The sequence below is a fragment of the Paroedura picta genome, chromosome 2 (genome assembly GCF_049243985.1).
Source record: "Paroedura picta isolate Pp20150507F chromosome 2, Ppicta_v3.0, whole genome shotgun sequence".
Classification (NCBI taxonomy): domain Eukaryota; kingdom Metazoa; phylum Chordata; class Lepidosauria; order Squamata; family Gekkonidae; genus Paroedura; species Paroedura picta.
The window spans coordinates 49847823-49868137 of record NC_135370.1 but is presented as its reverse complement, the minus strand read 5'-3'; the positions used below and the strand labels follow the sequence as shown (position 1 = coordinate 49868137).

At 40.4% G+C, this 20315-nt stretch overlaps 1 protein-coding gene across 2 annotated transcripts in view; it reads left to right on the top strand.

The window, feature by feature from the left end:
* The window catches only part of ACVR2A (activin A receptor type 2A), a 68782-nt gene that overhangs the window by 34126 nt on the left and 14341 nt on the right, over positions 1–20315 (top strand). Inside the window, exons 2-5 of one of the 2 annotated variants that reach the window (XM_077320118.1) lie at positions 4845–5052; positions 5495–5604; positions 10177–10331; positions 19598–19621. In XM_077320118.1, coding sequence (XP_077176233.1) covers positions 4845–5052; positions 5495–5604; positions 10177–10331; positions 19598–19621 — 497 coding nt within the window. The remainder of the gene's footprint in view (positions 1–4844; positions 5053–5494; positions 5605–10176; positions 10332–19597; positions 19622–20315) is intronic. The other variant, XM_077320119.1, reaches the window with a different exon arrangement.

Genomic DNA, 20315 nt, shown 5'->3' with positions numbered 1-20315 from the left:
GATGCTGAGTAATTTTAAAATTCTTTTCCTATACCTCTCAAATTAGAAGCTTAATCCTGAGGGCATTTCTGTGCTCTCATTTTCCTCATTTGTAAATTCCTGCTTTGGGGAGAGGGGAGGGGGGGAGTCTGTTCATCTTCTCAAACAACCCCACATTTGGACTGTACAAGCTACCTGCATGATGTTTTGTAGCGCAAAAGCTCTAGAAGCGGCACCCCACTTTCTTTCAGAGCTAGAGCATATACAAGATTTTTGCCCAATGTGTAACATGCTTTATCAGTAGACACCCCCCTTCCCTCAGTTCCTTTTTCACGAATGCAAGGGATGTTACTAAGCCAGACTTTTAATGAGAGATTATATCTGCGAACCAAAGCAAAAATGAATGCTATGGAAGTCTACTCTGAAAAGCCATGTCAGCTGAGGCAATATCTGTTCCACTATATATTTCTGGTAAGGCCTTGGAGGAGGAGCGTGTCTCATGGCTTAGTTACCACTCAGCGTTTAACATCCACTCAGGGTGGCTGTCCCGCCTCTGAGTGCCTCCTCCTCCAACCGGCTTGCCCATCTGTCCAGCGGCCAGCTAATTGCCTTCCATCCCCCACCCCTGACCACCCCCTCCTCCTTCCGCTTCCCTCTGAGGCTGCAGATTCCTGCCGCATGAGATCTGCCTCTGCAGTTGAGTTCCATAACAGCTACCGCAGCCTTTCCAGGTCCTGGGGGGAGGGGGAGGCCATCAGCAGAGTTCTTCCACAACACCCCAATCTAGCACCCATTGTATTACTGAATGCAACAGTCTTGGCCCCTAGTCCCTGATAAATGTAGAAGCTGCGGCCCAGTTGATGAAATGGCATGCTATGTGGAAACATTCACATAGGAAGTTGCTGAAAATGAGTGAATGAGTGATGTGTTTTTTTAAGGCAAGATTTACTGGTCTTAAATATGAGCATGATTTTTTTATCTACAGCATTGAGTTTTTAATATATTTTCCTACACTATAACTAAATAATTCTTAATTGTACCACTTAATACATTTTCAAGAATATGTTTACTGTTTAAATTATAATTTTCAAGAATTAATTCATTAAAGAACTCAATATGTTAAATCCAGAGAGGTGTTGCAGAAGAATTCAACAGAAATCCCGTGGCATCCTAAAATCTAAGAAGATACATTATAGTGTGAGCTTTCATGAGTAAGAGCTCACTTTAAAAGATAAATAGCATGTACATTTATCTCAAGGATTGGGTATACTTGCAATTTTGTTTGTAAAAAACTAAGGCATTTATAACTTCTCAGTTCAGTGAGTGTGAGTTTTATGTGCTACAACGGTGCATAAGTTATTATAAATAAAGTTATGAATTGTATAAATTACGCATTGTATGTTAAAGCAGTAAAATGAGTTTAGGTTTTAGATGAAAGCAAGCAGTGTATGTATTTCAGGGTTTTGCAACATTTCCTTCTAAATTCTTTCCCTGTGTTTTCAAAATTTCCAGAAATTTTACATTTCCATCTTGTTGTATGGAGTCCAGTGGCACTTTGAAGACTAATAAAGTTTAATTCTGGATATAAGCTTCTGTGTGCATGCACACTTCAGATACCCACATATCTTGTTATATGATTGCACCATAGCATGGGTGTTCATTGCCCTTCTTGCAGCTGACCATCTTGATTATGCCTGTCCTTTACTCTTGCCTGGTGACTCATAAATTTTTAATACACAGGGAGTTACAGTATTCAAAAATATTTTTACAGCATAACTGAACCGGAGCAATTGTTTCATGTTTGAATATTCTCTTAGAAAATTCCAGCTGTGCTCAATCCCTATAACAGGGCTGGACAAACTGTGACTCTCCAGATGTCCATGGACTACAATTCCCATGAGCCCCTACCAGCATGGACATGGAAGCAGTTTCTATAACAAGACCGACTCCCCTTGAGTCCAGGAGGACATCTGTCAAGGGTGGTTCTCACTGTTCTTGCTAGGAAGGCAGGAACAAAAACTTCTTCCCCTTCCTGTTTTCCTAGCTGAACTGCCCCTCCTGCAGTTTTTTCTCCTGCCTCTCAGGGAGTGCAGTTGACTCAAGTTCTGCTGATCTTCAACTACCTAATAGTTTTTTTTCATTTTCCCCCTTACTTATCTAACTTTCTACAGCTCTACTCTCCCCTAAATGTTCCCTCCTTTCTTCTATCTTGTTGGAGCTTAGAGTTGGCTAGAAGCTCTTTAAGGATTGCAGGAGAGAGTGAAAGAGATCAAAAGCACATGGCCATTCATGGTGCTTTTTTTTTTTTTTTGCTTAATCTGCATAATGGTGACTGGCAAACTTTCAGACAATGGATTTCTCTTGGATGCACATCTGGAGACTGCCGCGCTGGCTCAATGGACGCAACCAGACCCCCAAAAGATGTGAAAAAATGGCACACTGGCTAGCATGGCCATGCAGCTGCGGGCTCCTGCTCAGCCACCTATTCCACATGGGTACCATTTTGAGAGCACTCAAGACATTGATCTGGGTGATCTCTAGACCAACTATGGCTTCCTGGTGTAGTGGAATTATGGCTCAGCTGCAATTTTGTTGATTCAAACTCTGGTCTAGGGCTCTAACAGCAAGAAGGCTTTAAACTGACCTTTCTGTAAAACGATGTGCTTCCAATTAACTGTAGTTTGAACTGTCCTTGAAGCCTTTTTGCACCTGCATCCCTTAATCTTGGTGGCTGGGCATAGTTAGAGCATTGCCAATTAGTGTTTTGAGAAATTGATCCTGAGAATAGGATGGGTTACCATCAAGTCATGTTTTTTGGCTAAACCCCTGATTGGCCATGAGTCCTGTTGCTATCCTAATGCAATATAATTAATTGGAGACATAGTTAATTAAAGAGGAATCTTCCAAGAAATGTATGAGCAATGCAGCTCACTTATATTTAGAGATGATTTTCTACCATTTGAAAAAAATTTATATTGATTCTAAGGAATACTGAAGTGAATATTGTAATTAGTGAATATTGTAAGCTGCCTCGAGACAACTCAGTCAAGAGAGGTGGGATACAGATCAAATTATAAATAAATCAATAAGTTTAGAGTGGGAATAGCCACTGAGGAAAAGGTTCCTACCTTGAAAACAGGCAAATCACAAGCCGGTCCTCATTTTGGCTCCTGATATATATGAGTTTAATCATAATATAAGTTGAAAAGAAAGCACTTTTTTAAAATTATAAGCAAATCTATTGGAACAAGATATTGAACTTTGTAAATTTTCACCATGTACCACTTTCTTTATTTTCTTGCTGGCTATACTAATGCCCAACATATCATTGTCCCTAATAGTAGTATTAACATTTTGAGGTGTTGTTGTTGTTGTTAGGTGCAAAGTCATGTCCAACCCATCGCGACCCCATGGACAACGATCCTCCAGGCCTTCCTGTCCTCTACCATTCCCCGGAGTCCATTTAAGTTTGCACCTACTGCTTCAGTGACTCCATCCAGCCACCTCATTCTCTGTTGTCCCCTTCTTCTTTTGCCCTCAATCGCTCCCAGCATTAGGCTCTTCTCCAGGGAGTCCTTCCTTCTCATGAGGTGGCCAAAGTATTTGAGTTTCATCTTCAGGATCTGACCTTCTAAGGAGCAATCAGGGCTGATCTTCTCTAGGACTGACCGGTTTGTTCGCCTTGCAGTCCAAGGGACTCGCAAGAGTCTTCTCCAGCACCAGAGTTCAAAAGCCACAATTCTTTGACGCTCGGCCTTCCTTATGGTCCAACTTTCTCAGCCATACATTGCAACTGAGAATATCATAGCCTTGACTAAATGCACTTTTGTTGGCAGGGTGATGTCTCTGCTTTTTAGGATGCTGTCTAGATTTGCCATAGCTTTCCTCCCCCAGGAGCAAGCGTCTTTTAATTTCTTTGCTGCAGTCCCCATCTGCAGTGATCTTGGAGCCAAGGAAAATAAAACCTGTCACTAAGGTGACTGATTTTGAGGTGACTGATGTTAAATGTAGGAAAACTCTAAATATTATTTGTGAACTGTCTTGTGCTCTGTTTTACAATTCCAAAAATAGACACACTTGCATTGTGACCAGTTCATATATGCAACAAGAACTGTTGCATTTTCCCCTGGAGTCCTAATGACTTGTAATGATTTTATATTGCAAGATACACAGAGATTGAGTCTCAAATGACTGAGGAGATGAAGTGAATATTATAGTTTCCCTTCATTGTCCTGAAAAGGTTAAGTAGCGATACTATGAAGAACACTATGAGCACAAAGTCTATTTGCAATAGGTTCATAAAGAGAGAGAGTGTGTGTGTGAGAGAGAGAGAGAGAGAGAGGGAAAGAGAGAGCACATATTGTGGTATTGAGAAGTCTGGTGTGTGCTTCTGCCCTCTTCTTCAGCAGGGTACAGTGCCTCTTGTTCTAAAGTCTAAATGTTTGGAAGCAAGATGCTCACAGCTGAACCCAGAAAGACAAAAAACATATCAGAGTTGCACAAAAAACCTTGCATAGTGATGTGTCTCAATTGATCCCAATTCAGAGTTGGCTTTTAAACTATGCACATGCTTTTTTAAGATGGGTTGTATAAATATTGTGTGCAGAAAGGGTTTTAGCAACAAAGTTATTTTGCATTCCTTAGAATTTGGCAAGTATTAGGGTCATATTGCTAAACTTAAAAACAAGATTATTCTACTTTTTAGTATCTGTTTGAACAGCATGCCTACATCAGTACTGGAACTCTGTAGTGAATAGCCAAGAAGGCAGTTTTGTTAGAATTGCAGTGCAGACATATACTGAGTGCCAGAAGTGTTTGGAACCTTATTCAGTGATTTAATTTTAAACTCTTTTAATCTCATACAGGTGCCATACTAGGCAGATCAGAGACACAGGAGTGCATTTTCTACAATGGCAGCTGGGAAAAGGACAAAACAAATCGTAGTGGCATTGAACCTTGCTATGGCGATAAAGACAAGAGACGACACTGCTTTGCAACATGGAAGAACATTTCTGGATCCATTGAAATTGTGAAACAGGGATGTTGGCTGGATGATATTAACTGTTATGACAGGCAAGCAAATCGCTATTATTTTTTGCATCCTTTCTTTGAGCACAATTGATGATGATGATGATGATGATGATGATGATGATGAAACAATGAGGGAAATTGCAGAGTGCAGTTTGGGCCATTTATAGCAGAACTTGATGAGGATTGATTCCTCTATCACACCTTAGTGTGTTGCTTGTCTTAATTCTTCTCTAGCTCTCTAGATAAGATGATTTTTTCTCCTCAGAGGACTGCTTTTTCAGAATAGCTCCATTCTGAAGTCTTATTTTGTTACTGAAAAAATTAATGAAAAAATTTATCCCACTTTTGTGGTATGTTTTAGATCTTAACTTTAAAAAGAATGTTTATCCTTTTTTCAGGAGCATTAGTTCTTCTTGTATGTGGCTGAAGCAACTTTATAAAAATTTTAAAGTTAAGCTGAATAATTGGTTTTAATCCCTTTCAGGACTAACTGCATAGAAAAGAAAGACAGTCCTGAAGTATTTTTTTGCTGCTGTGAAGGCAACATGTGCAATGAACGTTTCTTCTACTTTCCTGAGATGGAGGTGACACAACGTAAGTTGTTTAGTTTTTCGAAAAGCTCGTTAACCAAATTGTAGTTTTTGTCGTAAAAGAAAAGAGAATCTCACTTGAAGAAAAAGGGCATGTTGGAAAGATGTGACAGCTCTCAATAAACTTGAGGCAGTAATTAGTTTGCAGTTTTCATCTCCACCACCTCTTCCAGTACATTCCTTCCTCAGAAGTGAGAGCCTGGAATGTAGAGGTCCATATCCGGGGTGTACATTTGGATCTACCCAAGCTGAAAATATACCTGAAAAATAGCTTTTCCAGGTATATTACGGCTTCCCAAATATATTGAAGTTTCCTTGGGAAAAACAAAACAAAAAAAATGCAGAGAGAATCCTGGATATATTTGGGAATTTTAGGGAGATCTGGAAACAGCGGAGCTATTTGCCAGGCAGGCTTATGCAGTCCTTTTAAACTTTAAAGGAAGTACAGAAATCAGCCCAAGTATCAGCCAAGTATCAGCCAAGGCGGTGGAGAGCTTAGCACCCTGTCACCTTAGCTGTGGCTGGCTTCTCTTACTGCCTGGTTTAAACCAGTCTGCAAGAGAACCTATTCCAAGATTAGCAGGGCTGGTGGTGAGTGGAAATCTCCCCTCTGGTGCAATTCTGTGCTGCTTTCTCCTGCCCTCGAGAAGGAGATTGTCATGCCAGCAAGGATCCCATCACTTCCTGCAGGTGCAGCACTGTGCTGCTTTCTTCTACTGCCTGGTTTAAACTGGGTGGCAGGAAAAGGTAGCCCATCTGTGATTGGCTTTGCTCCTGGGGAGCCAAACGCTCCCTCCTGGCACAGCTCGGTTTAAACTGGGATGCAGAACTCTATAATTTTGGTTTGCTTGCAAGCTGGTTTGCTTCCAAGACCTCCTCTTTCCGCCACCCATATTTCATTCTTATCTTAATACGTCAGCTGGTCCTTCACACCATAAGATAAGCGAGGATTCATTTTTTATTTATCTTCTGACTAATAACTAAATGTTAAGTTACTGAGATAGTAAAAGTTGAAAACTTGCAGTGAGGTTAGAGAGGTTAGCATTCTCCTCCTTTCTTATTGCTCTGCCTCCTGGAAGTCCTCCTCCAGTCCCCCCCATTGGCTTAGCCTTCACTTACATTCCCTTTCTACAACTGGAAAGTGAGCACAGGCTCTGTTACCTTTGAGTCTCCAGCTGGTCAGTAAATTCCAAAATAATCCATTGACCAAGTTTATTAATATTTCCTTATTTTAATGTCTCATCCTCATTGGGCACCCCAGTTGAAGAGGGATGTTGACAAACTGGAAAGTGTCCAGAAAGGCCAACAAAGATGGTGAGGGGTTTGGAGACCAAGACATATGAAGAAAAGTTGGGGGAGCTTGGTCTGTTTAGCCTAGAGGGGAGACGACTGAGAGGGGATCCGATAACCATTTTCAAGTATTTAAAAGGCTGCCATATTGAGGATGGAGCAGAATTGTTCTCTCTTGCCAGAATGAATGGGATGAAATTAATTCAAAAGAAATTCTATCTAAACATCTGGAAGAAGTTCCTGCCAGTTTGAGCGGTTTCTCAGTGGAACAGGCTTCCTCGGGAGTTGGTGGGTTCTCCATCTTTGGAGATTTTTAAACAGAGGCTGGATAGCCATCTGACGGAGAGGCTGATTCTGTGAAGGCTCAAGGGGATGTCAGGTTACAGAGGATGAGCGATTGGGATGTGAGTGTCCTGCATAGTGCAGGGGGTTGTACTAGATGACCCATGTGGTCCCTTCTAACTCTATGATTCTATGACACCCAGCATGTTAAACCAAGGTCCAGCATGTGATCCAGACTTAGGATGGCTACACACAGTTACATAGTAAATGAAAAGCAAATTACACTGAAGTTATGATTTGCTGAAGAAGTAATTCAAATTATGTTTTTCTTGCACTGTGCATCCACCACCAACATATATGACAGCTTATACTTTTGAAAGAATTCATGTTTCAAAGACATGTAAAACATTTTTGTGAAAGGGACCCAGCTTTGACCTCTAGTAATTCACTGCTTAGAGATTGTATGCATCACGTAAGCATTAACAAAGTCTCTGAGCTACTATATGAAACTCTGTTCCTTATCTTTAGGGCCCTGGTTCTGGTGGCTGTAACATCTCCTGGAAAAGTGTTAGAGTAGGCGCTTCTGTAGTTTTCAAAGAAAACAATGTATTGACCCTGTCTTATTGTTGAAAGTGAATTTGATTTTCCATATGTCACAAAAGATTTATCTTTTCTCCTTTTGTCCAAAGCAAACTTGTATACATTGTATCATAACAAAGTTCTGCAAATCTATATCAAGGACATCTCTATTAGGAGATCTGATCTGATTCATTTTTCATTGCTCATTAAACCATCATAAAGGTCAAGAAGATCTCTAAAGTGTCATTAATTCAGTGGTTGAGAAGAATGCATTGGGCTGATATAGGAGAGAAAAGGCTTGAACCCCTGATGAGGGATGACTGCTATACATCAGCAACATTTTACATGATATAGAATAATTGTTAGTTATTTGCAAAATAATAATTTGTGTCTTTAGATGTAACAAGGTGGACTTGCTTGCCTCTGTTGACACGAACTTCAGGCACAGAATCCTGCAACCATCTGCCTGGGAGTCATTCCCCTGCTTAGATTGTTAAATGTTTTTTTAATATCCCATTCGTCAAGGATACCCTCCATCTTCAAGTGAGAATGGAACACTGGGACTTACTTATTCTGTCTGCTTGAAGATAAAGACAACATTCTTCCCACCCTTAACTAAGATGGAAAAGATATATATCCCAGAGGAGATCAGGGCACTGACAGAGCTTAAACAGTTCCGCAGGGCCTGCAAAAAGGAGCTCTTCCACCAGGCATTTGGTTGAAACCAGACGTAATCAACAGTGATTGAAGGGCCCCTGCTCCCCCCCTGCCCCCCCTCAGAATTCCACCAATGCTCTGGACCTGTTTGCATTGTTGCACTGTTGTATTGTTTATATTGTTTATACTGTTATATTGTTATATGGTTACAACTATTAGTATTATTATATTGTAAGGTATTCACTTGCTTATAGACTGTTTTATGTATTGTTCTTTGTTCCTGTATAAACTGCCCTGAGCCTTCGGGGAGGGAGGTATATAAATATAAATACAATAAATAAATTAAATTAAATTAAATTAATAAATCTCCTTGAATAGAGACTGCTGGAACAACTAAGAAGTTTTCCCATTTGTTCATTTCTGGTAACTGTTCATTGTATATTGTTTTCTCCTTAAAGATACACCTTTAAATATGCTGTACAACTTGAGGTTTGAGTTATTAAAGATTACGCTTAGAAAAGCAATAAGAAAACAGTGTGGAGGTTGGTGGATGGTCTGTGAACATATGGAGGGGGGGGGGTACCCTCTAGTGGTGGAGATGGAAATGAGTATGTATTCTTGCCTCAAGGGTCTAGGAGTCTAGGGTCCAGGAGTTTGTTAAAGATGTTTTACTTGTCTTCAAGTTGAAGGAACAATCTGATATTCCATTCAATTATACTTATTTTTCTTAGCCTTAAAAGTGAGAGAGCTTCTATAAAAAGATCTTTACAATAAATCTGTTTAAATGGAAAGTCAGTTGGCCAATTTTATTTCAGAAAGCCTTGTTAGATGTAGAATCTCACAGCCGTGGGTTTGTAGATAATGCAGGCTTGGCAAGCCCTGAGAGTCCAGGGAAGTCGGTAGACAACAAATGCATTTATGTATCGATCAGAATTTCTGTTGGAACGCAGAAATTGTTTGAGACCTAGAAGTCAGTATTCTAAACTGCCTTGTTCATAGTCCTTGTTTTTAGGCAAGAAGTAAGCAACAGTTTTTGCATGTTCTAGTTTGGGTACATCATTCTGTGGTTGTGTAAGGGAGAGAAAAATGAAGGGAATAGTGAGCAGATTCCCTTAACTAAACTTTAAACCACATGCAAATAGAGTTCATTCGGAACATTATATTCCAATATTTCAATGTGCAGCTTTATCTTTTTCCTCTGAAACTGATAGAGCAAACCCAGCAGGTATACTGACAGTCCTCCTCAAGCCTATTCAATGGGATTCTATGTGTTTTTAGGAAAGTGTTTTTAGGATTGCACCGTAAAACACAGGTGTACAGTGGGTGTTTTGTTATTCTGTATTCCTGATTCCTTTAGCATACATGAAACTTCCCTAATGAGAAATTGCTTTAAATTAAAGTCCTATGAGTATTCTTAAATTTTGGAACTATTTTGGGATCTCAAAGTAGCGCTTGTGTTATTGATAGCTTCTGGAGCTGCCATGCAGACAAAGGGCTTAGCTGAGCTAATTTCTACTGATGAAACAAAAGCTTTCAAGCCTCAGACAGTTGTCAGTCAAAACATTTTAAATGTTAAAAAGAGAATGAATTAAAACATCTTAAAATCTGCCTTGAAATGTATCTTAATCTTTTAAACTTTGATCTGATTTTAATTTTTTATCTATGCTTTTGAAGATGTATTCTTTCCCCCCGTTGTAAGAATTGGATCATAGTAGTTTGCTTACTATTAGACCAATCAGAATATTAATTATGACTTTTTCCCTTACAGCTACTTCCAATCCTGTCCCACCTAAGCCACCGCTATTCAGTACCTTGCTATATTCTCTGGTGCCTATAATGGGAATAGCAGTGATTGTACTGTTTTCATTTTGGATGTATCGACATCATAAACTAGCATATCCTCCGGTACTTGTACCAACCCAGGTAAGTGGCTGTGTCTCAATTATATTTGTTGCTAGTCAGTGATTGATTCTATGAGGGAAATTGTTTATTTCAATGTTCTTTTGCATAAACCACGATTTATTATCCTCTGATGATTAATTGGGGGAATATAATTATTTATTCATTCATTTATTCCCTGAATTTCTAGGCCACCCCTCTCCAAAAGAGAGGATTCAGGGTGGCTTACAACAAGAAGAGTAATCTTGTACAATAAAATATTTAAAATGTTAACATTAAAATAAAATACTACTACAGCAGTTTTTTCCCCGGACCTGATTAAAATAGTTCAAGATACAGAATACAGTATTTGCTGGCGTATAAGACTACTTTTCCCCCCTGAAAAACATGCCTCCAAGTGGGGGGGGGGTCATCCTATACGCTGGGTGCACTTCAGTTGGGATAGACATAGCTGCCCATAGTGGCCCATAGTACTGTAATGTAATGTAACAAACTCTATATTTTGAGTGGAAATGTTGGGGGGTCGTCTTATACACCTAGTCGTCTTATACGCCGGCAAATACGGTAATTGGCATGGCTTTTGATGGCAGGAGAATGGCCCAGGTAGAAGCCTGGGTTCAGGAGGTTAGGCAGAGGGCACTTTCAGATTGTAAGAGTGCAGCCTTGGTCTCAACTGAATGCCTGGTGGAAGAGTGCTGTTTTGCAGGCCCGTTGGGTCTTTGGGAGCTCCATAAGGGCCTGGATTTCTGTCAGCTGCTCATTCCACCAAGCTGAAGCCAGGGCAAACAAAAGCCTCTGGCTCTGATGAAGGCCAGGCACACTTCTCTCGGGCTGGGGACAACCAAGAGCTCTTTTGGGAGCATATATGGAAAGACGGTCCCTCAGGTATGCAGGTCCCAGATCACATAAGGCCTTAATGGTTAAAACCAACACCTTAAACCTGACCTGGAATTCAACTGGCAGCCAGTGCAGCTGCATTCTGAACCAGTTATAGTTTACAGATTTGGGATAAAGGAAGGCCCATGTACAGAGAGTTTCAATAATCCAACCTAGAGGTGACTGTCGTACGGATCACTGTGGCTAGGTGTTCTGGGGCCAGGTAGGGTGCTATTAGCTTAGCCTGACATAGATGGAAAAATGCCTGGTGAGGTACTTTGGTGACCTGTGCCTCCACGGGTAAGGAGGCATCAAAGATCACTCTTGATACCATGAGTAACCTGAAGCTGCACCCTAGGGATGTGTGCTCCCTCCTCTGCTCTCCCTCCTTACTGCTTTTACTTCTTGTTTGAGTTTTTTTAAAGGTTTCTTTCATCCACCTAAGTAAGGTCTGGTATAGACTGTTGCTACACTCTTACCATTTAACTTGCAAAAACTTAGGTGAGGATTACTAATGATTGGTTGTTCAGATTTTTTTTAAAAGGTTGCTTTGGGAAAGTTTATATGTGACTGAAGATAAACTGTTTATATGCAAAAAAACAACAACATTTAAAACAATGCCCCTCTTACAAGGCATCTCTTGGGAACCCCTGACTTAGGTAGCAATTGAAATGCACACAGGAGCATAACATTTTGCATTCACAGATAGATTCTCTTCCAAAATTTGCCTAGGTGGAAGGCGGAATAAGTAGCAGTAAAACAGATGCGATCATCATGGTACAGCTGATGAAATGGAAATCAGATGTTCTTTACTATATAATGATCAATCCGATAAAAGACTCTGTGTCCAATCCGTTTAACGGGTCTTTTGTATCTCTGGTTATGCGCAAAAATCTGCAGGTAGTGAGTTATCAAGAAATGTGCATTATGGAGGTAAGAATAGATAAGAAGCTTGTGAAAAGCAAGAAGTAATGATAGAAATTTGATATCACACTCATGATTGGTGTTCCCATCACTCCAATGTTAATCCTTATTCCAAAAATGACAGGAGCACACAAAAATAGTATGAACTAGCATCCCTGAAATATGTACCATGAAACAAGATTAAGAGCAACACACCAGGTTTGATTCCCCACTCCTCCATATGAAACCTGCTAGTGACCTTGGGTCTCTCTCAGCCTCACCTACCTCACAAGATGCCTGTTGTGGGGAGAGGAAGGGTAGGCAATTTTAAGCTGCTTAAGGTAGAGATAATAATACCAGTGGGATAATAATAAACTTCATTTTTGTAGTCCGCCCTTCCTTGCTAGTGAGTGTTCCATCAGGCTGGGTCCCAGGCCAGTCTCACCTCTTTTTGGCCACGGATCCTAAGCAGGTTTTGGTCAGATGACCTCAGCATTCATTGGGGGATGTAGTCAGTCCCATAGATACATTGGTCCCAGACCATTTAGAGCTTTAAAGGTTAATACCAAACCCTTGAATCTGATCCGGTCTCCAATCTGGAGGCAGTACAGCTGGGAGAGCACTATTGTCATATGTGCCTTCCTCCACTGTGTCCCAGTGAGGACCATTTGAATCAGTTCAAGTTTCTGGAACAGTTTCAAGGGAAGCCCTGCCTAGAACGAGTTGCAGAAGTCTAATCTGGAGGTGACCGTAAAGCCAGTTGTTCTTAAATTCTGTACAAGTCCATATTGAAATAGATGTTTAAAAACCAAAGATCTGTGATAATTTCCTGTGGGTGGGAGGGCTTTGATGGAACATATATAATTGGATCAGAGCCCTTAGCAAGTATAATTATATTTCAGTAAAACCAGATGGTAACTTTTATTTAGGGCATATATTATCCTGGAATGGAACTAAAAACAATACTGTATATTTCAAGTGCTAATTGAAAAAGTGCAAGATGAATGTGTTCTATGATTGAAAAGGATCAAAGTAACCAACTTTGTCCAACACTGCTTAGAGTTGGCTGACAATTATGTTTTTTAAAAGTTCCAATAACCATCTCCCCCCATCTAGCAGTAGTCTTTTGAATGTAAGCTACAGAGCTGACTACACGTATAGCATTTCATTTGGGCTCGATATGGGACAATGTGTCTTGTGAAAGAGTCGCGGTAGGTCACTGATGTTTGATTGGGTCCCTATATAATGAAAACTGAATTAAATTCCTACTTCCCTGGAAGAGCAAAGTTGGACAGCTTCTCTGCCAACTTCTTGTCTGCCAGTGGTAAGTTTTTGTCACCATCAGTGCTACCATCATAAACCTCTGAATGGACTCTGTTATTTCTACCACCCTGGGGACAATAAAGGCTGCAGAGATTGTTTAGGAGGCATATAGGTCTTTTGTTTTGTAATTTCAGAATCCCCTGCTATGCACTGCTGCTTTATCATGATACTGCTTTATCGTGATACTTCCTATAAAAAATAAAGGATACGTTTGATCATAGTGTACAGATTTGATTAATAGCATGTGATCATTATGTGGCTCCTGTATGGAATTTTGTGTTTAAAGTGTAGTATGCTGGTTTTGCTCTGTCCTGGATAGCCTGATTTTTGTCAGGTGAGAAAAGGTATGCAGGATTGGCCCAGGTTAGTATTGGATGGGAGACCACCAAGGAGTTCTAGGGTCGCTGTATAGAGGAAAGAAACAACAAAATACCTTCGTTAGTCTCTTGCCTTTAAAACCCTAGGATGTTTTCGTAAGTCAGCTGAAACTTGATGCCACTTCATACTCACTTGCTGGTTTTCCTGGAGCCCATTATACATGAGTGTTTCCCCTCACTTTTACCATGCATGTCTGTCAGGTTTTCTTTGTTGTTCTACATTGATTTTCCTTCCTCCAACACTCAATTCATCTTCTGGTCACTGTTTCCCTGTGTTTACAGAAAGTTGTTTCTATGTTTCACTTCCAAGTTGAAAGTAAATCAGGAGCATACAGACTCCCTCAGATTTCCCCCCCTGCCCTTTTGCCACCCCTCAAAGGTTACTCCCTGCATACATCTAGATTGTTCCACCCATTCTGCACCTTTCGTCATCCTCCCTCCTTCATTGGTGTATAAGTTCCATTTTCCACTGAATTTTAATCAGCATGAGTCTAATGATACGACACTGTCACTAGTCTTGGATTGCTGAATTTAAAAAAATTAAATGATGGTGGAAAATTTAAAAGGAGCTGCATGTGGTTTAGTTCGCTGTTGGTTTTGACTTGAAATGGAAATTGAAAGGGAGACAAACAGTTTTTTTTTAATTTTTAAATTAATGCTGTACGCAAATAAAGGGCGGGCTCATGAAATTGACATGAGATGCAAAAAGAGACACTGGGATTAGAAGCCCAAAGCTTTGAAAACATTTTTCTCTTTAATACTTTAATGAACAAAGTTTGAGCAGGGGAACCATTTTCAGTCTCTGAAAGCCTAACATTAAAATGGCAGCTAAGCTACATGGACCTCCTGTGAACCGCCAAACTTAAGTATTTGTTTGAGATCAATCCATTAGGAGGAAGAGTGTAATCTATACAGAACAGGCTTTAAAAACTGCCAAAATCATGGCAAGTGTGATTCAAATTAGAGAATTTCAAAGGGAAAACCATGCAAGTTTGAAGGAAAGGGCAGGAAATTAATATTACTATGTAACTGCACTAGGGTATCAGCAAAAATACCCCACCCTCCATTTTCTTTTAATATGGTAGCACAGGATTTTAAAAGTTCTCCAAAGCTTCTGCAAGAGGACTCCTCCCCCATATAAATTGCAGCCCTGTGCTAAGCATGGTAAAGTTGCAGCCAACTTTGCACAGGTGCATACATGCATGTTGCCAATGCTCAAAGCTAGCAGTGTCAATATCAGTGGGTTCTATCTTGCATTATGTACACTCAACGTAGTTCGCTGTATTATGAGATTAAGTGACTCCCATTTTTTACAGTGGCTGAAAACACAGCACAGAATCCATTGGGCCCCACAGTAAGGAAACTGGTGCTTGTCAGTTTCAAAAATAATCTTTTAAATTTAACATTGGGTTCCCCCCTTTGTCTGCTTTCCTTTCTGTTCCCTTTCATTCAATAGACTAATAGTAAAATGCATGTGCAAAACCTGAACTATAAGGATTGAAATGGAAGGCATTGGCTGGATGCTACTGCATAAATGCAGTAGGGAACTATGTATTTAATTTTTTAAAAATCCTTTAGACACCACCAGAGAATCACAAGTTAAGATTAAAGGCTTACTGCTCTAAAAATCTGCAGTAAGATGTGCATGTGTAATGGGGCTATATTAAAACTAGAGAAAGAACATTTACTTGAAAAATGAGAGAATTAGTACAGAAGAATTACTGTTCTTCTGTTCTCAAGAACAAGAAAGGATTGCAAATAATGATACAGTAAACATACATATATTTGAGTTGTCATAGTGAATTTTTCTACATAGTGAATGTTCCTGTCCCATTATCCTTTGTTACAACCGACTTGAATGTACTTCAGCAGATGTTCTGACTGGCACTGAACAATTTTGTGTCATCTGCCGTTCTGGCCACTACATTACTTACCCCTAGCCGCCTTCTATGAGTACACCTTATAAAATCCAAACTGACTGCTGACCCACTACCTGATTGATCCTCATCTAGAATGACCCACCCAGGTAGTTTAGACCCAATCAGGAGGCAGCTCTTAGCCAGGAAGGTCTTAATAAGGAATCGGCTCTCCACCTCCAGCTTCCTGCCAGTTTCGAAAAGCTTGCTGGGTGGAAGAGGAGCCAGCTTCAGAGCGTGCTCTGCTGCCAGTAGGTTGCCCTGGGTTCCTGGGTTCTTTCAACTTAGAGGATGTGGCGGGGAACTGGGAGAGCCTCTGTTTGCCTTGGGGAGATGGGGGGGGGGTGCAGAAGGCAGAGAAATGGCCTCTGGGATCCAGAGTGCTGAGGAAATGCCTCTGCCCTGGTAATGTTTATCATGAGTAAATCATGTGAGGTTTGCAAAAGGGAGGCATGCTTTGAGGGTAGCCATCACAGGCAATTGCAGCAGGGAAAATAATGCTGATGTGGGTGGGACTGGGAAGATGTAGACTTTCCCTTTCCATATGGATACCACCTTAGTCTTGCTGCAATCTTTCTAGGACCATTCCAACAAAGCAAATTTAAGACCAATGGCATGGAAGATGGGGAAATTGGGGAGGAGTGCCACACGACCCCTATCCCCATCCCAAGCAGCCCTTTCCTCCAGGGCAACTGATTTCTGCAGTCTGGAGAGGAGCTTTCATTCTGGGGGTTCTCCAGGTCTTACCTGGAGACTGGCACCCCTTATTAGGGGCAGGGATGCCAGCTTCCAGCTGGCCCACTTTTGGGGTTTTTTGAAGCCTGAAGAATGTTTTAGGGGCTTCTCAGTGGTAAAACGAGAAAAGCTGGCATAGAGGCAGTAATTGAGAAACCCACTGTAAGTTATTTGCCAACCAATGATTTCATTTTGTTTTGAAACTTTTTTATTTACATTGTTAATGAACTAAACTGAAGAACATACAGACAGAAAGGTTATCAGTTCTTCAAGCAAATTTTGCTATGAAGTATTTTCACTGAAGGAAGAAACTGTGACAAGTTCCTGAATTATTTGATGTTTATTATTATTAGCAATTACTGCCACCCAGCATTTCTCTGTTTCTCACCTGAAACCTGGCATCCTTGCACCTCCATGGGTTCCAAAGCCAAAGAGTCCTACCTCCCACGCAGTCCTTTTCTTCAAGGGGACTGATTTCTGCAGCCTGGAAATGACCTGCACTTCTAGCAAATCCCCAGGTCCCAACTGGAAATTGGGATCCTGCAACCTCTCTGGGGGAAAGTCACATAGAGTTCCCCCTCCCAAGCAGCCCTTTCATCCTCAGGAGCTTGGAGATAAGTTGTCATTGCAGAGCCCCCCTCCAAAATAGCCAATTTCCCCTTGGGAGCTACATAATTTTCCCTTTTATGTTTAAACGGTTCTTATGGGATCATAATTGATAATTGATAATATAATGGAATGATTGTAAAACAAAGTTTGAGTTCAATGGCAACTTCATGACTTAAAAGGTTTATTCTGGGTATAAGCTTTCATGTGCATGCACACCTCTTCAGATACATTGAAACAGAAGTTCCCAACAATCACATATAGGTTGTGGGCAAGGAGGATGTTGCCAGGAAGGGAAAATTAGAAGCATTGTAATTAACTACGTTGGTTGCTGACCATAACGTTAAACATCTATCATACTGAACTAATTCAAATGTATAGTTACTCAGGTGCTACAGTAACCTGTCTAGACTGGTTCACTTTCAAAGTTGCTTATTTGAATACAGTTTAACATCATCAGAATTGCCTAAGTGGGAGCCTTTTGTGCACTTTCTGTGTGTGTGTGTGTTGCACATCTTTGAGCAACTACACATGAGAATAGGTTCTTGCTTTACACAGTGTTCAGACATTCCTTTTCCTGTCCCACAGTTTCTTTGGTTTACTTTGTATATCCTTAGCAAATGCTGTTTCTACTAGATTGGGGGGGGGACTTAACCTAACAAAGCAAGCTTTATTTTTTGCCACATTCCATGCTGTGTATCTTTCAAATTAGAAAGTATAGTGGGGGAACAGTGAAGATCAGTGGAGGAGGAGAAGTCGCTTTCCCTAGGTTTGCTCACTGCCTTGAGCTAAGACTTCGCCCTCTCCTGCTGTGGCTGCATCCACTGGTTCCTTGTTCTCCCCAGCTTGGACTACAGCTCCATTTCTCACCTCCTTCCCACGGCTTGTTTCCAGCACTGCTTCCCTCACCTATACATCCTTCTTGTCATTGTCATCAGTGTAATATCTGCTGCTGGCAATTCTGGTGTCATTTTGAGTTGCTATGGCAACTTGACATGTGCTGTCCAAACTGCAGGGCTTTTTATAGATAACATCACTGCTATCATGTGGGGGGCTATCCTCGGATTATTTTTAATACCTCTGATCTTTTTCTGCAGACCATTTGGTTCTTCTGAACTTGTAGAAACCTCTGACCTAGCTAGGGGCATGCAAGGGGGAAAATTGCTTTGGAGTTGAGTATATCAGGCCTGAATAATATCAGTATCTGCCAATATTCCCAAATGCCAGTACTTGTATGGTATTCAGATTTGGTAATATTTAAGAATACAGAATATTTTGGAGTCAATTACACAGTATCGAGACCATGTTTTCTTTGACAGGGAAGTGAACCCCTCCCTGTTTAGGTGCAGACCTATTACATTCTGTATGCCTTTGGTGGGGACAATCTGCACATAGCAGGGAATGTGGAGAAGAGGGGTGGGGGAAATTGTATGTCACCACTCAAACTGCATCACCCTTTCTTATTTATTAAAATTTGTCTGACTTTCGTTTCTAGAGGCTTGGCTTCTAAACTTGTCCCATCTTTTCACTCCCCACCCAAACCAGGATTTGAGATTTTCTGTTTATTTCCAGCTGATAGGGGCTGTATTGGAATTTCAGTTTCTATTAAAAGAAGATACTGTCATCCAGTACTTTCTTGTGTTTTATCTTCTTTTCCTTTAACACTGATAATGATTCCGCACCAGCAGCACTGCTCTGGGCTGCCATGGGTGTGTTGTGGCTGAGCAGTATGCGCCACTGCTTCCTGTGTCCCCATGAGGGACCTATTTCCACCATCCCAGATGACTGCATTCCCACAACGCATCCGGGGTGGAAAGGTTCCACCGTGGGCGGGAGGTTATTTGCATGAAGGTGGGATTTCATTACAACACAATCCCACCTTTGTGCAATTTTTTTTAAGTCTCCATTTTTTGGAGGCTGAAAAACCACCTCATGATTGCTCCTGGCCATGAGATTTTCCATTGCTTGCTTCTCTCGCCTCCCCCCCAGTAGCTTTTACATATGACTTTTTAAAATAACTTATATTTTTTTACAGACTAAAATATGGCCAAAAAAGAAGTGCAGGCAATATAGTGTTCTTTTAATTTGAAGTAGACCTAACATCAGCAAAGAGGTGTGTGTTCATATGGGGGGGGGGCACTAGGGATGTTACTTGGGAGCCAAGGGGGCAGCAGCCAAAAATGTTTGATTTAGGGTGCCTTCTTCTACTGTAAGAGAAATGTTTTGCTGCTCCTTTTGCCGAAGAAAGACTCTACCACTAGAGTTGTTCTTTACCTTCTCAAAATTTTCTCCACAGGTATTTAAAAGTATTCTACATGATGCAGCACTGCCCTCTGGTGTAATGTTAGGGACAAGTAAAATATTACCTGTCTGCATAATTGTTAATGTCTTCTTTGTTGCTGGTTTATTGTACATTACGAAAAAGAACATCCATAATGAATCCTGTCTGTGTTTTTGTCACTCTTTATAACTTTTTCTATACTATTTTTATACCCGATGTATATATATTATTATATAAAATAACTTCCTCTGCCTCTGTGTGTTTCTTTACAAGCATGCCTTTCATATAATGATAGAGGTAAGATGCATTGTTTATTCATAGTTATGGATATGGATTTGTTATTTATACATGATGAACATTTCAACTATAACTCTATAGCATTTTATTAATAAGCATATATGGACCAAAATGCCAAATACTGTGTCAGAAAGTATTGATTGGTTTCCTTTCTAAACTTCTGCACGCTGTCCTTCAGTTCTGTCAGTGATTTGCCTGGCTGTACTCTTTAGCAACAGTTGTGATTCTCTTGTGACTTGAATAGAAGAAACTAATTTCATGCCCAGTATAATCCAATTAGTATTGAGATTTTCACCCGTTTTAAACTTTTTCCTCTTATAAATTTCCAGTTGTATTAATTGAGAAAAACTCCCCAAAGGGTAATAAAGCTCAGTTTTCATATCAAAATTTCAATAATCACAATGTAGTCAGCATCCCCCCCTCCCCGATCTAATATTGGTTAAAAATCCCAAATGCTGTTGGTTTTACTTTTTCCATTATGAAGTGTCAGATTAAATTAGTACTACAATTCTGGAACTAACTGAAATAGTATTAAGAGCTTTGTATGGTGAAAAATGCTAACTCTGCTGTTGAGTCTAAGTTTGTGTTTATTGCTAAACAAGTGGTTCTAGTGTGTATATGACACATGTAGTCATTTGTGTTTAATATTAGGTGTGATGAAATTTGTGCAGTGTACTGTTTTATTTACATCTTC